Source organism: Xenopus laevis, chromosome 3L (genome assembly GCF_017654675.1).
Source record: "Xenopus laevis strain J_2021 chromosome 3L, Xenopus_laevis_v10.1, whole genome shotgun sequence".
Classification (NCBI taxonomy): domain Eukaryota; kingdom Metazoa; phylum Chordata; class Amphibia; order Anura; family Pipidae; genus Xenopus; species Xenopus laevis.
In genome coordinates this window covers 50,888,836-50,901,212 of record NC_054375.1, presented here as the reverse complement: position 1 = coordinate 50,901,212, position 12,377 = coordinate 50,888,836, and the positions used below count along the sequence as shown (strand labels likewise).

Genomic DNA, 12,377 nt, shown 5'->3' with positions numbered 1-12,377 from the left:
CACTGCTTATTACTATGTTGTTCTTCATATGTATGCTTGTTTTCTAGAATGAATAAGTCCCCAGACTTAAGCACAATAAAAATCTAAGCTAAGCTAAGATGGCCATGCATTTAAAGATCTGTTCATTGGGGGAGGTTGAGAACAGGTCCTTGTAAATGCAGGATGTATAAGGCTCTTCTATAAGGGAGAAGATGCTACATAAACTAGTGAATTGTAATCTGCAATCTGGCAGCTCTGTTGCTGAACTAGGAATCCCCAATAAAATAGAATGTTGGAAGCTGGTGGCTGCAGAGCGGACATGCATGAAATATCTACTGGTGATATCTAACAATTGTACCATACATATTCTCCCCATGAAACCTATCTGGTGTTTGGAGACAAAAGTAAATGTCCTCTATATTCTCCATAAGGGTGGCTAGGTAGTACAAAGTGGTGCTATGTAATCAGCACCATATGTTAGTACTGGAGGTTCTAATGACCTGACCCCACTGCTGACATCTAAGAGAGTGATAGTAGTGCCAATAATCACATTGTGGTCTCTGTACAGTGTTGGTCACAGGCTGGCAAGACAAGTGGGGCTTATTTATCAACACTGGGCATATTTAGCCACTAGCAACCAATCAGTGATTAGCTTTATACAGTCAGCTGCAGGTTGAGCACTGAAAGCAATGATCTGATTGGCTGTTATGGGTTATTACCCAGGTGCAAATTTGCCCACTGTTTATAAATGACCCCATACTTGGTTCCCAAGCAACTAGCAAAGTTTTCTCATGAAAATTGGATACAATGTCCCATAAGTATACAATAGTCAACACTCTCCCATCTGGATGTAGCCAACAAAACATGCAGTGGGACACTTTAAGTGGCACATAAAACTGGCCATAAAACATAGAGATTATGTGATACAGTAGGCCAGGGGTCCCCAACCTTTTTCATCCGTGAGCAACATTCAGATGTAAAAAGAGTTGGGGAGCAACACTAGCATGAAACAAGTTCCTAGGGTGCCAAATAAGGGCTGTGATTGGCTTTTTGGTAGCCTCTATGTGGACTGACAGCCTATAAGAGGCTCTGCTTGGCATTACATTTTTATGCAACTAAATTGCCTCCAAGCCTGGAATTCAAAAATAAGCACCTGCTTTGAGGCCACTGAGAGCAACATCCAAGGGGTTGGGGAGCAACATGTTGCTCACGAGCTACTGGTTGGGGATCACTGCAGTAGGCTATAGTACATCTAGCCTATTATCTACTATGGGCCTGACCTTCTACCTTCTACTGTAGACCTTTTAAAAGCAAGTTTTTTTTTCTTTTAAAGCAGAATTTTCTCCAAGAACCTGTTGAGAAATAAATGCAATGGTATTGTTTCAACCTCAAACGCATTTCCCAATGACACAGAAAAAGTTTATTAATAATAAAATAATTATAGCAATAAATAATGTGTTATGATGTCAATAACATTACAGGACTGTATAAAATTATATTAGGTCGCTTAACAAAATGGACTAGTGGCATAAATTATGTACAACACAAGGCAAGAAAGGTGATGGCTAAAAAAACAAAAAAATAAACAAAAAACAAAACTAAATAAGTTGGAAACAGAATGTATCTGTCTGTACTCGAGTAGGATAATTTGTGTGTGTATATGGGAAGTGTGTCCATGTGTCCGGATTCGTATATATGTATATGTGTGCTTAATGAAGAACAATACAATAAATATTGCATTAAATATGTACACTAACAACAATAACTGACCCAGTCGGAATACATGTAAACAAACAAAAACATTTAACATCACACAAACCAAAGACCCCCCACACATTCGGATGTATACGTCAATATATGCACACACCCTTGCACACATATATGTGTAAATCCGCACAAGCACACATACACACACACACACACACACACACCATGGCAGCAGTATTCCTTATATAAGGAAATATATCCTTGTTATATGAAATAATAATTATATATATCATGCATGCTGAGGTGATTGGTTGAACAAGACATTCAATGTTTTGCTTGGATTCATATCGGCGCAGATCATTCTCCTTTTTTTCCTTATTCGCTTGTGTTGGCTGTCAGGTGGGAACAAGGAAGACAATATAATTACCCTACTTGTTGTACACACTATTAGGTAGCTTTAGTGATAACCCAACATCTCAGTTAAATTATTTAATCAGCAGAGCCAAACGCCTGCCTGAGATTTTTTCGAGATTTACTATAATTAACATATAAAACAGTATTTAACTCTGTAAATAGGAAACTATGGTATCTGCTCCCTCCTCTCCTTGGGAGCTACTGATACAGCTGAGGAATCCCAGAACTTATTGCAGGCATAGCTTTGCCTTCGTGAATGGTTAATACCTTGGAATGTCCATAGAAAGAGTATGAAAGGCTTCTCACCAGAAGGGCAAATGGAGCATTCTGATCGAAGGCATTCTTTCACCTTCGGATGTCTGATAAACCGGCCGGCTCATCAGCACGTTCCATAGCACTAAATGCCAGTTTTGGACTATGACCAGTCTTGGCACGGGCATGGACATTGGAATGTGATTTGACATTTTTATCCTTATCGTTTTTGGAGGATTTGGCACTGTCGCGTTCTGCATCACCCTGGGAAAGAGGCTCACTGTGGCTTCGGAAAGGTTTGATGGAGTCCCCTTGCTTTTTAGCTGGACTGTGGCTCAGCCCAGCAGCGCTATCTCCCTGCATGGCAGAGGTACAAAAGCTCAGGATATAACACAGGCTCCCCCAGTTCTGAGCGCACTGTGCCTGCACACTGCGTGTAATGGCATCTCTCACTTCTTCTCCACAGGTCAGCAGCAGGTTAACTAGGTCAACATAAGGCCTGAAAAAAAGAGAAGGGGTTTTCAATAACTTCAGCACTGTAGGTGGAAAATATGCTCTCTATATAAGTACAGTGCAGACTATAATGGTAATAATTTATTGCGTGGAAAACAGTAGTCTGAATGAGTCTCATAAACATTACAGGGGAAGTTCACATGTGTGTAAACTTTCATTATGGAAGGAATGCAAAAAAATCATATATTTAGGACACTTTAAGAACTTTTATTCCAGCCCCAAAACAATAATTTCAGGCAAGCTTATCTCCTAGGATTGCAACGCCAAGGCCTTGATGTAAGAGGCTACACCACATTAACTAAATTGTAAATCTTTTTCCTCTTTAGGGATTGCTTAGAGATTCCAAAATGCTACAACTTGTAGTGGCTGATAAAGGAACATGGCGTCCTGCTCATATTGATTCCTACACTGATGATTTGCTGTCTCTCACGTAGCACCTACATCGGTCCCTTTGAAATTGGTCAGTACATGATAAAAGCCTTGTTATCCCATGATACCTTATACTCACAGTGGAAGTTAAGGTCTTATTGCTAGCACTTAGTTAAAATTATCCACAGTCATAAAGCGCACTTAACCATCATGATTTATTCCATCTTGTTTCCCAGTGGCATAAATCATGTTCTTTTCAAGCCTCACTCAGCAACTCAATATACATCAGGTGTCAGAATATGCTAAAACCTTTAAATACACCAGCGGGCCTTGACACAGGGAATAACGTGGATGCTGAGGCCTTGCTAATGACCACTCTGTGCCACCGGCTTAGAAATCCCTGTAAAAAGAAAACCAGGCTGCAGTGGCCAAGAATTGACCTTGGCAGAAGCACAACTCTCTGTGATCATCATCACTTACTCATGTAACAGGAGGTCTTTGAAGTGAATCATCTCCACAATCACTTGGACATTTTCCTTGGCAGTGGAGCAGAGGTCGTGCTTGACATAACATTCCCTCTGCAGCTGGTACACCATCTCCTTTATGGCGGGGCACTTACGGCTGATGCAGCTGAACTTGTGCCTCAGTGCATGAGCTTTGCACTTCAGTGCATCTTTTATAAAAGACTTCCCCTGCAAAGAACACAAAAGAAATTGATTGCACCAGTCAGTTTAGCTAGAAAGTTATCATTATACAGGAATGGGACCTGTTATCCAGAATGCTCGAGACCTGGAGTTTTCTGGATAAGGGGTCTTTCCATAATTTGGATCTCTATATTTTCCTGCATATGTTATATAAGGCACTAAGTTTGCCCAAGGGCAGTAACCTATGACGTCCAATAAGATCCTTGCATTTAAACAGGCGACTAGTAAATGCTACCTGCTAATTGGTCACTATGGGTTACTGCCCCCTGCCTTTTATTACATAAACCCATTTGTCTACTAAAAAATCATTCAAACATTAATTCAACCCAATAGGCTGGTTTTGCTTCCAGTAAAGATCAATTATATCATAATTCGGATCAAGTAAAAGGTACTGTTTTATTATTACGGCGAAAAAGGAAATCATTTTCAAAAATTTGGATTATTTGTTCCCAGGGGACACCTTGGTTATTAGTATGTGTCATAAACTACATTCATAGTATTATGATAATTGTTTTATTTACCTGAGCATCAAATTTCCCAGCATTGTGTAAGAAGGTCATGCAGATCTCATGCAGGCCTCGAATCTCGCATGAATTGTTCTCAAAGCATTCAAAGACCCCACATCCCACATCTCCTGCGGTCACCAGGCAGTGCTGTATCTCAGCTGGGATTAAAGCAGTCACAGATTAAAATGGACCCACAGCGTGACAACATTAAGATATATAGCATTTATTTACATGGAAATTGCAACAATATGAGACGTTATTTGCTTCCTCCTGTATTCAATTAAAAGTTCCCTAATCATAGAAAGGCAATACACTACACACATGGGAAAAAACACAGAGAGGACTTCTCATAGTGCGTACTACAAACAGTTCTGGTAGATAATTATTTTTTTTATAACACACCCTATTGTTATATAGTGATATTACTCTTATACTAGGACACCACCAGTTCAATTTCTGAGCCTTGTGCATAAACACTTGGCTTGTCATCTTGCTATAGGGACCACACATTTTCTTTCCATTTGTTATGTGGGATTGAAAGAAGAAAAGTATATTAAATAAATGATAGAAAATAGATAATTTGACAGACGAAGGAGCCAACAGGGGGTTCAAAAGGTTGAGGGATATAAAAAAGGGGTTATTAGAATTGCCATAAAGAGGTTTCTGTGTTTGGGTGACAAGAAGAGGGGCCTCCAGCAAATTTTGTAACTTTGTACATACTGTGGTGCAGAGGTGAGATAAAAAGAGTATTAGACAATAAAAAGTACAAAACGTGAACCTTGCTAAACATGCAAATGTCACTTTATTTAGTCCATAATTAGGAAATGGAACCTTACGAACAGGCAGTAAGTACAATATTGCTTTACTCTGTCAGTTTGCCTGATCTGGAGCGTTTAAAAATGTATTAGGTCAGTCTGCAGTCTAGTAACTGTGAGCTTCTCGTGTCTCTAGCATTCAGAAGCCTCTGGGCTCATTATATTGTTGTCCTTGGAATCCCAGGGTAACGTAATCTGTGCCCTTCTACTCACATTGCACTTGTACTCTCCCATTTCCTACAATGGATACATGCTGGAAAGCAGTCAGATGTCAGGTGATGTATTGTTAAGACTGGAATGCAAGCAATGTCTGGGGGCTCAAGGGACAGAACTTTAGCCTGGCTTTAGTGACATATTGTTTCCATACCCTGTTCTGAGCATGCAACTAGTTCCAGTAAAACCTATTTTATTGTTTGTTTTGTTTTTTGTAATCCTTGAAGGTCCTTGAGGTTAAGAAACAGAAAAAAAAAACTTGGATAATCCATGCATGCATGGATTTGTTCATATGGAGGTTGTGCCCAGTGCAGCATTTCTTACTCAGGTCATCTATATTTGTACCAGCATCATGAATTTAATTCCTGAAAGCCTGGTCTTTGTTACATAGACTTATGCACCCTGTTCACCCTGAACAATTGATTGTAAAACCAATGCCTATGTTCAGGAAAAGGGAGGATTGTGGCCAGTCTGCCAGAAAGACAATGGCTGCTTAGGCTGGTTGTCCTAGTGGTTAAGTACATAGAAAAATGGAGAAACAGATTCATATGAAAATAAATATGTGTTTTTTTTACAAAAACATCAGTTGATCGGCAGAATTCTGCACTGAAATCAATTTCTCAAAAGAGCAAACAGATTTTTTTTTTACATTTAATTTTGAAATCTGACATGGGGCTAGACATGTTGTCACTTTCCGAGGAGCCCCCAGTGATGTGACTTGTGCTCTGATAAACTTCAATTACTCTTTGCTGCAGTACTGCAAGTTGGAGTGATATCGCCACCCTACCCCCCAGCAGCCTAACAATAGAACAATGGGAAGGTAATCAGATAGCAGCTCCCTAACACAACAGCTGAGTAAGAGAAACAACAGCCTGCCAGAAAGCAGTTATATCCTAAAGTGCTGGCTCTTTCTGAAAGCACATGACCAGGCAAAATTACCTGAGGTGGCTGCCTACACGCCAATATTACAACTAAAAAAAATATTCTTGCTGGTTCAGGAATGAAATTTTATATTTTAGAGTGAATTATTTGCAGTGTAAACAGTGTAATTTAGGAATAAAAACGACATCATAAAAATCAAGACAGAATCCCTTTAAAGGACATGAAAACCCTACATTCTCCCACCATGTATATAAGTTGGGTACATCTCCCACACCCAAACTGCATCATTTGTACTGCATATAAATGTCCTTCAATATTTTTCTTGTACAAATCCAAAAGGGAAACAGAAAGTGAACGTTTAACAGAACAAAATGTAGCATGTTGCCCTAAAGAACTTTACAGCTGTGATGTCCTTTATGATTATAATGGGTTTCATAGTGGGGCAAGGACACAGAGGGTGTTTCAGAGTGTCTTGTTCAATGATATCCACCTTGATGGCCAGCAGTTGAATTCTTGGAATTGCCCTTCCCCATTTGATTTCAGTGGAAACAATTTGTACCTTCAGGTTTTGATTCAGATGATTATTGTTAAAAAATTAGAGTTTAAAGGGTATGACAACAGATGACAGAACTGTGATCCTTTAGCCAGTGTTGATAACGGGTATTACAAATATACCAGCAGTGTAATTCCTAGTTCTTCTGTACCTGGCCTGTACACTAAGCTCTTCACCCCAAACCCTTCGCACCCCAATCCCTGCTGCTGACTTCTTCCCTAGGCTCTGCCCCTAACCCACCCTATCCTCACTCCCATTTTGTCACTCTCTTCCCCGTTACCTCACTACTCCAACCCGTCAGTATGGGGCAAGCACTGGTGTTTCTACACCACTGGAGGATCACCCATTTGTGACATCATTATTATGCCAGATCCTGGGTGACATCTAACTCTTCTGTAATTTATAGAAAGTGTGAGCCATGTGTATGCCATAACACAGTAAGAGGAGAGCTTGACTGAGGTGGTTTCTACGTAACACAACCTCATAAATGTTTTAATAACATCCCCTACTCTCCCAGATTACTGAGAGGATGTTAAAGGTAATGAAAGAGGTTGGCCTCTACAAAACCTGACACGATGACCTATGGAATTAGTGTATGTTTTATACATCTGCTGGAGCTGTCATTCTAGCATGGAGATGGTGGTTACTAGTAGTAAAGATCAGCTTAACAGAAGCTGCTACATTCCTTGAGTGGCTCTCAGTGCAGCCCTGGTGCATCTTGTGCCATTGAATGAATAATAATCTCTTCTTCTTCAAAAATAAATGATTTTTTTAAGCCCAAATGTTTTGGTTTCTCACTGAATTCTTGGCTGCACATTGCACTGCACTGGCTTCTAACTAGCCTAATGAAATAAACATTGATAGAAATCAAATGCTGACAGTATGATATTACTCACTGGCTTCTGAAAGAGAATTATTTCTGTAGAGCAATTAAATAAAATAGCTCCAAGCAAATTAAGAGTGGTAGTCAACCCTTAAGTCTCCTGTGAGAAATTAATGCATTTTCTTTGGAAATCCTGAGGCCAAACACCAGCAGCATGGGGCCCACAATGGGATCTTGTATGCACAAAGTTGTCACACTGTTTCATAGCACATTTTAGAACACATGTTCTGTGGTCATATATGCAAATATCCTGCAGTCTAAATGTCCCCATACACAGGCAGTTATAATCTGCAGTGTATGGGGCCCTCTGATGGGCTTCTTTGTCGATCATGCAGGGTTTGTTGATCAGCTTGTTGATGCAGTCCTTGATCCGTTTGCCCATATTCTCCTCATTGTGAGCAGATCAGCCCGATATCGCGCACTTCAGGGAGAGATTTTCTCGTTTGGCAACTTTGCCAAACGAGTGGATCTCTTCATGTATGGCCAACTTCAGTGTGCCAAATACAGAATCCTCCACAAAAGATTTGACTGAATACCAAAGCCAGTCCGATTGTTGGGTTTTTTTTTTTGCCTGTAGGACCTCAGTACCAATCAATTGGGGGAATGTAATAAAAGTCGGTGACGGAAAAAATATTCGCAATGTGAAAAGTTATACCTCTTTGCGAACAAATTTGCCTTTGTGTGAATTTAATATAGTTTTTGTGAACCCAGAAACTGTTTAGCGACCACTTCCGACAGTGGAAGAAGGTTTGAAAATGTTATAGTTAGCGCCAGTGTGCAGTGAATGTAATAAAACTTCTTACTGAAAAAGTTATGTTTGCTCCAAAAGATTACGACACCTTTAAGCACTTCTTAAAAGTAGGCAATGCGCAATTACAATTCGTAATGCACAATTAAAATTGCAATGTAATAACAGTTTAAGGAAGAGTGCTGAGCTCGAAACATGTCGTGTGTTGGTGAATAAAGGCACCTTTGCAGTAGAATTTGCGCTCAATGGTATTCTTTACCCACACTCTACATTGTCAGTTTAAGGAAGAGTATTACATTGAGAAACAAGACTTTTTTTTCAAATTTGTGCTTATTGTTTTGCTCTTTGCAACTTTTATTACATTCCACCAAATGTCTTTTTTGCAATGTTACCAGCATACAAGAGAATTTGTAGACATTCAGGGTTGGGTTACAGGTAGGGTTGCCACCTTTTCCGGAAAAAATACCAGCCTTCCTATATATTTTTTTCCCTATTAATAACATTGGGATCAACCATAATTTTTACCGGCCAGGCCGGTAAAATCCGGCCATGTGTAACCCTAGGTACAGGTGTGGGTGCACATAGATTCAAAAACATGCATGCCCATTTAAAAGCTACCCCCATGCCTACAGGGTGCCACAAGTACCAAACCTCTTGTTAACATGTGCATTCTAAGCAGACACACACACACAGAAGATGAGAACATTGCATTAAGATTCTTTTGCGGAATAAAGCACAATTCAAGGAAAGGAGACATTTCGTCATAACCCACATGCCACTTTAAATCAGCTTGTACTTAGCAATGGGAACCGGGCTGTGCTGCTTGTGTTGGCATCTGAAAGGAAGCAGTTCCCAAAACGACGTGCTGCTCCAGCAAGCTGAGAAATGGACAGAGATCTGATTCACGTGTGAGTGTCCCTGAAGGGCATCGGTGCCAAAGCAACAGACAGGGAAGGGGAGTATTGGGAGAGGGGAGTGGCAGACACCATCCACCCCCAGAGAAATTTATAGGAGCAACATAAAAAGCTTATTTTGTGTCTATTTCTTATTGTTGATGGGCCTCCCAGATGCACTCCAGGAACCCCTTGTCATATTTGGTACTGCCAGAATGGTAGTGGGACTTGAAGTTTCACATCGGGAGGGATGCAGGTTGTCCATACCTGCAATGCACTGAATTAGTCATCTATTTTCACAACAAAGCAATCAATTTCATGACGATGATGTGCCATGTGCCTATGATTCAGCCAGTGCTAACACTATTGTCTGTATCCTGATCCTGTCTCCTGTTAGGTAGTGTTAATTTATTAAAATTCTAAACCAATTACCTTGGGCTATATAATCTATTGGGGATTCTAATTTGCAATGTAAATGGTTTCTAATATGAAATGCCACAGCCCAAAGAGAGAGAATATATTGCATGCGGGCGGAAATGGAATGATGAAACTTATTATGGGAAACCCCTTGCTATAAATACCAATTGCCTTCAGTGCAAGTTGGACGCATTCTTTTGTGAAATGTTTCCTACAATATTTGTCACTACTACTATGCATGATTAATCATAAGCTTGAGGGGCTTTTCATTTGCTGACTCATTTCCTGGGCCCCAGGCCAAAAGGGAAGCAAAAGAGAGAAAAAAAAGTGATTGCAAGCTCTTTGGACGTATATCATCCAGATGTCAAATTCCATTGCTTCAGTATTTATGGCTTTAGGCACAGGGACATGTTTCAAAGGTAAAACTGACTCACTGTGTCATCTCCTTGTGGTCTGCATTTCCCTCCCCTAAGGCACCCAAAATGTAAGCTCTAAGGGTCAGCAGTGTACACAGCTAGCAAGGCTCTATAGGAGTAAAGAGAAACGCTTTGTTACCTCCTCCCCCAGCTTCAGGGATAATGCAATACCTCCCTTCGGTTGCAAGAGTTTTTTTTTTTTTTATTTTAAAAAAAAGTTCATGCAAATACCTTCTATTAGTAAATAGCATGCATATTAATTATTATGGCATCCTCTATTAAAAGGTTTGTGCCAAAATCCTCTAAACATGCCCATATCCTGGAACTGAGAAATGTCACTGGCATGTTTTAGAAAGAGCAGACAGGACATTTCTTGTAAAAGTTTTTCTCTGCCTTGTTGTCAGACACAACACCAACATATTTACTACTCTGTCTGGGGACTTTTTTTCCTCCCTTGCAGAAGAAGCAAGACCATTAACCCTGCAATCCCCCAGTGAGGCGAGAGAGAGTAACATTCCTTCCCAGGCATCCAAAGGCAGCACGTGGTTTTCTAGAGAACCCTGTAACCCAACCGGGATGATACTGTAACATCTGACAATCGCATACATTAAATCACAGCGCTTGTCATCAAGCAGCTCCACTACTGGAAAGCATGGCTTTCTAAACAGGGACATATTTTGGGGGGCTCGATTGCAACATGGAAAAATTGTCTCTCCTGATCACTTGGGCTTATCATATCAGGCTTAAGTGTAAGGGAAGTACTTATAACCTGTTACTTTAAGTAGGGGTTACTTTTAGAGATAGGCAACCTGTGGAACTCTAGATGAGGCAGAACTTCAAATCCCAACATTCCCAGTTGCTGCTGTAGTTCTGTTACAGCCTGAGTGCTGTACGCTTTCCTTTTATGCTATCTAAAAACAACCACCTGTAAAGCGATGTGTAGGCAATAATCAAGCAGGAAAGGTAATTGACAGATTTCATCCAAGAAAATATTAACTACCATTGAATTCTCTGCATGTAAAAGTGCTTTCAAGTTACAAGATTTCTGATTTAGAAGCTAAAATAGTGTACTGGAAGATCAGTAATATTTGTTGGCATTGGTTCCTACAGGCAAATAAATTTTTCATGATGCCGTGACTTGTGACTTGTCTCACTTTTTTCTTTATGGAGCTACTGTGCACACAGCACTGAACATTTTTACAATACAGTATAAATAAATATAAATAATACATACACAGTAACTGAGATTAAGTGGCACACTGTAAATGACACACAGGAGAAAGGAAGTCCCTGCCCCATAGAGCTTACACTCTAAACATAATGGAGTTCCCCTATCATACCTGTGTTCTGCAGAGAAAGTCGTCCTTTCTGCTGGCCAGGCAGCTTGTCTCTCTCCTGAGCGTTTTCAGGCAGATCGGTAGCATCTGTTCCAAAGGCTGCACTGAAGCTGGCAAACACCAGCCCCAGAGTGACCAGTCTGTTTAGAAGTTCTACACACATGGTCTTGTGTCCTTTTAAACCTTAATGCTGTGCACTGGGTGCCTGTTAGAGGCTGAGAGAGAACGATCAGACTGTGTTGCTGCAGCCCTGTCCCTAGCCAGCCCTTCTCACTGAGAGTGCAACTTGATCTGCTCTCCTAGTGCTGGGAATGATTTGGGAGCAGGGAGGGATGGTGCCTCAAATATCCCCTGCAAGCACTGCTGTCACTTGAATGAAGGAATCAAGCAGGTGTTGTCTTCAGGACCGGCCAATCGGCGTGGCGAACGGGTTTGACAACATTAGTGGGCGGGATTCAGCCCACACTACTACAGAGAAGTGGCTTAGACTAGAGGTGTCAACTTGCTGCACAGACAGGGGTTTCATATCTTGGTCCCTTTCCTTGCTAGTCACTTCCTTCCCCTCTCTGTTTTATATGAGGGGAACAAGTAAATTATTTTCCTTTCAAAACAACCTGTTTAGTCCAATATATACCCAGGGGAGATCAGTAGAAAGGCTATATTGTTGCTGCAAGAAATTAGAATAAAGTAGTTATCATTCCTGAAAGCTCCTGATAGCAACATCAAAATAAGGGGGGGGGGGGCATCATTCAAAACCTTTTTCATTTGCATAATTA

At 40.6% G+C, this 12,377-nt stretch overlaps 1 protein-coding gene across 1 annotated transcript; it reads right to left on the bottom strand.

Moving 5' to 3' along the window:
- Window positions 1-1,376: 1,376 nt before the first annotated feature.
- Window positions 1,377-11,946, bottom strand: stc2.L (stanniocalcin 2 L homeolog). The gene is made up of 4 exons (XM_018252177.2): window positions 11,605-11,946; window positions 4,460-4,602; window positions 3,715-3,926; window positions 1,377-2,851 (listed from the first exon to the last, which is right to left on the bottom strand). Exons 1-4 carry the CDS (start codon window positions 11,762-11,764, stop codon window positions 2,446-2,448), a joined length of 921 nt encoding a protein of 306 aa, XP_018107666.1. The 5' UTR covers window positions 11,765-11,946; the 3' UTR covers window positions 1,377-2,445.
- Window positions 11,947-12,377: the final 431 nt, after the last annotated feature.

Bases quoted from the DNA above. Each gene is read 5' to 3' on its own strand.
- stc2.L (XM_018252177.2), bottom strand. From the start codon at position 11,764: ATGTGTGTAGAACTTCTAAACAGACTGGTCACTCTGGGGCTGGTGTTT. The intron at 3,927-4,459 runs GTAAATAAAACA...TGTTCTTTGCAG, and splicing joins CTGGGAAATTTGATGCTCAG to GGGAAGTCTTTTATAAAAGA. The intron at 2,852-3,714 runs GTAAGTGATGAT...TCTTTTTTTCAG, and splicing joins AAAGACCTCCTGTTACATGA to GCCTTATGTTGACCTAGTTA.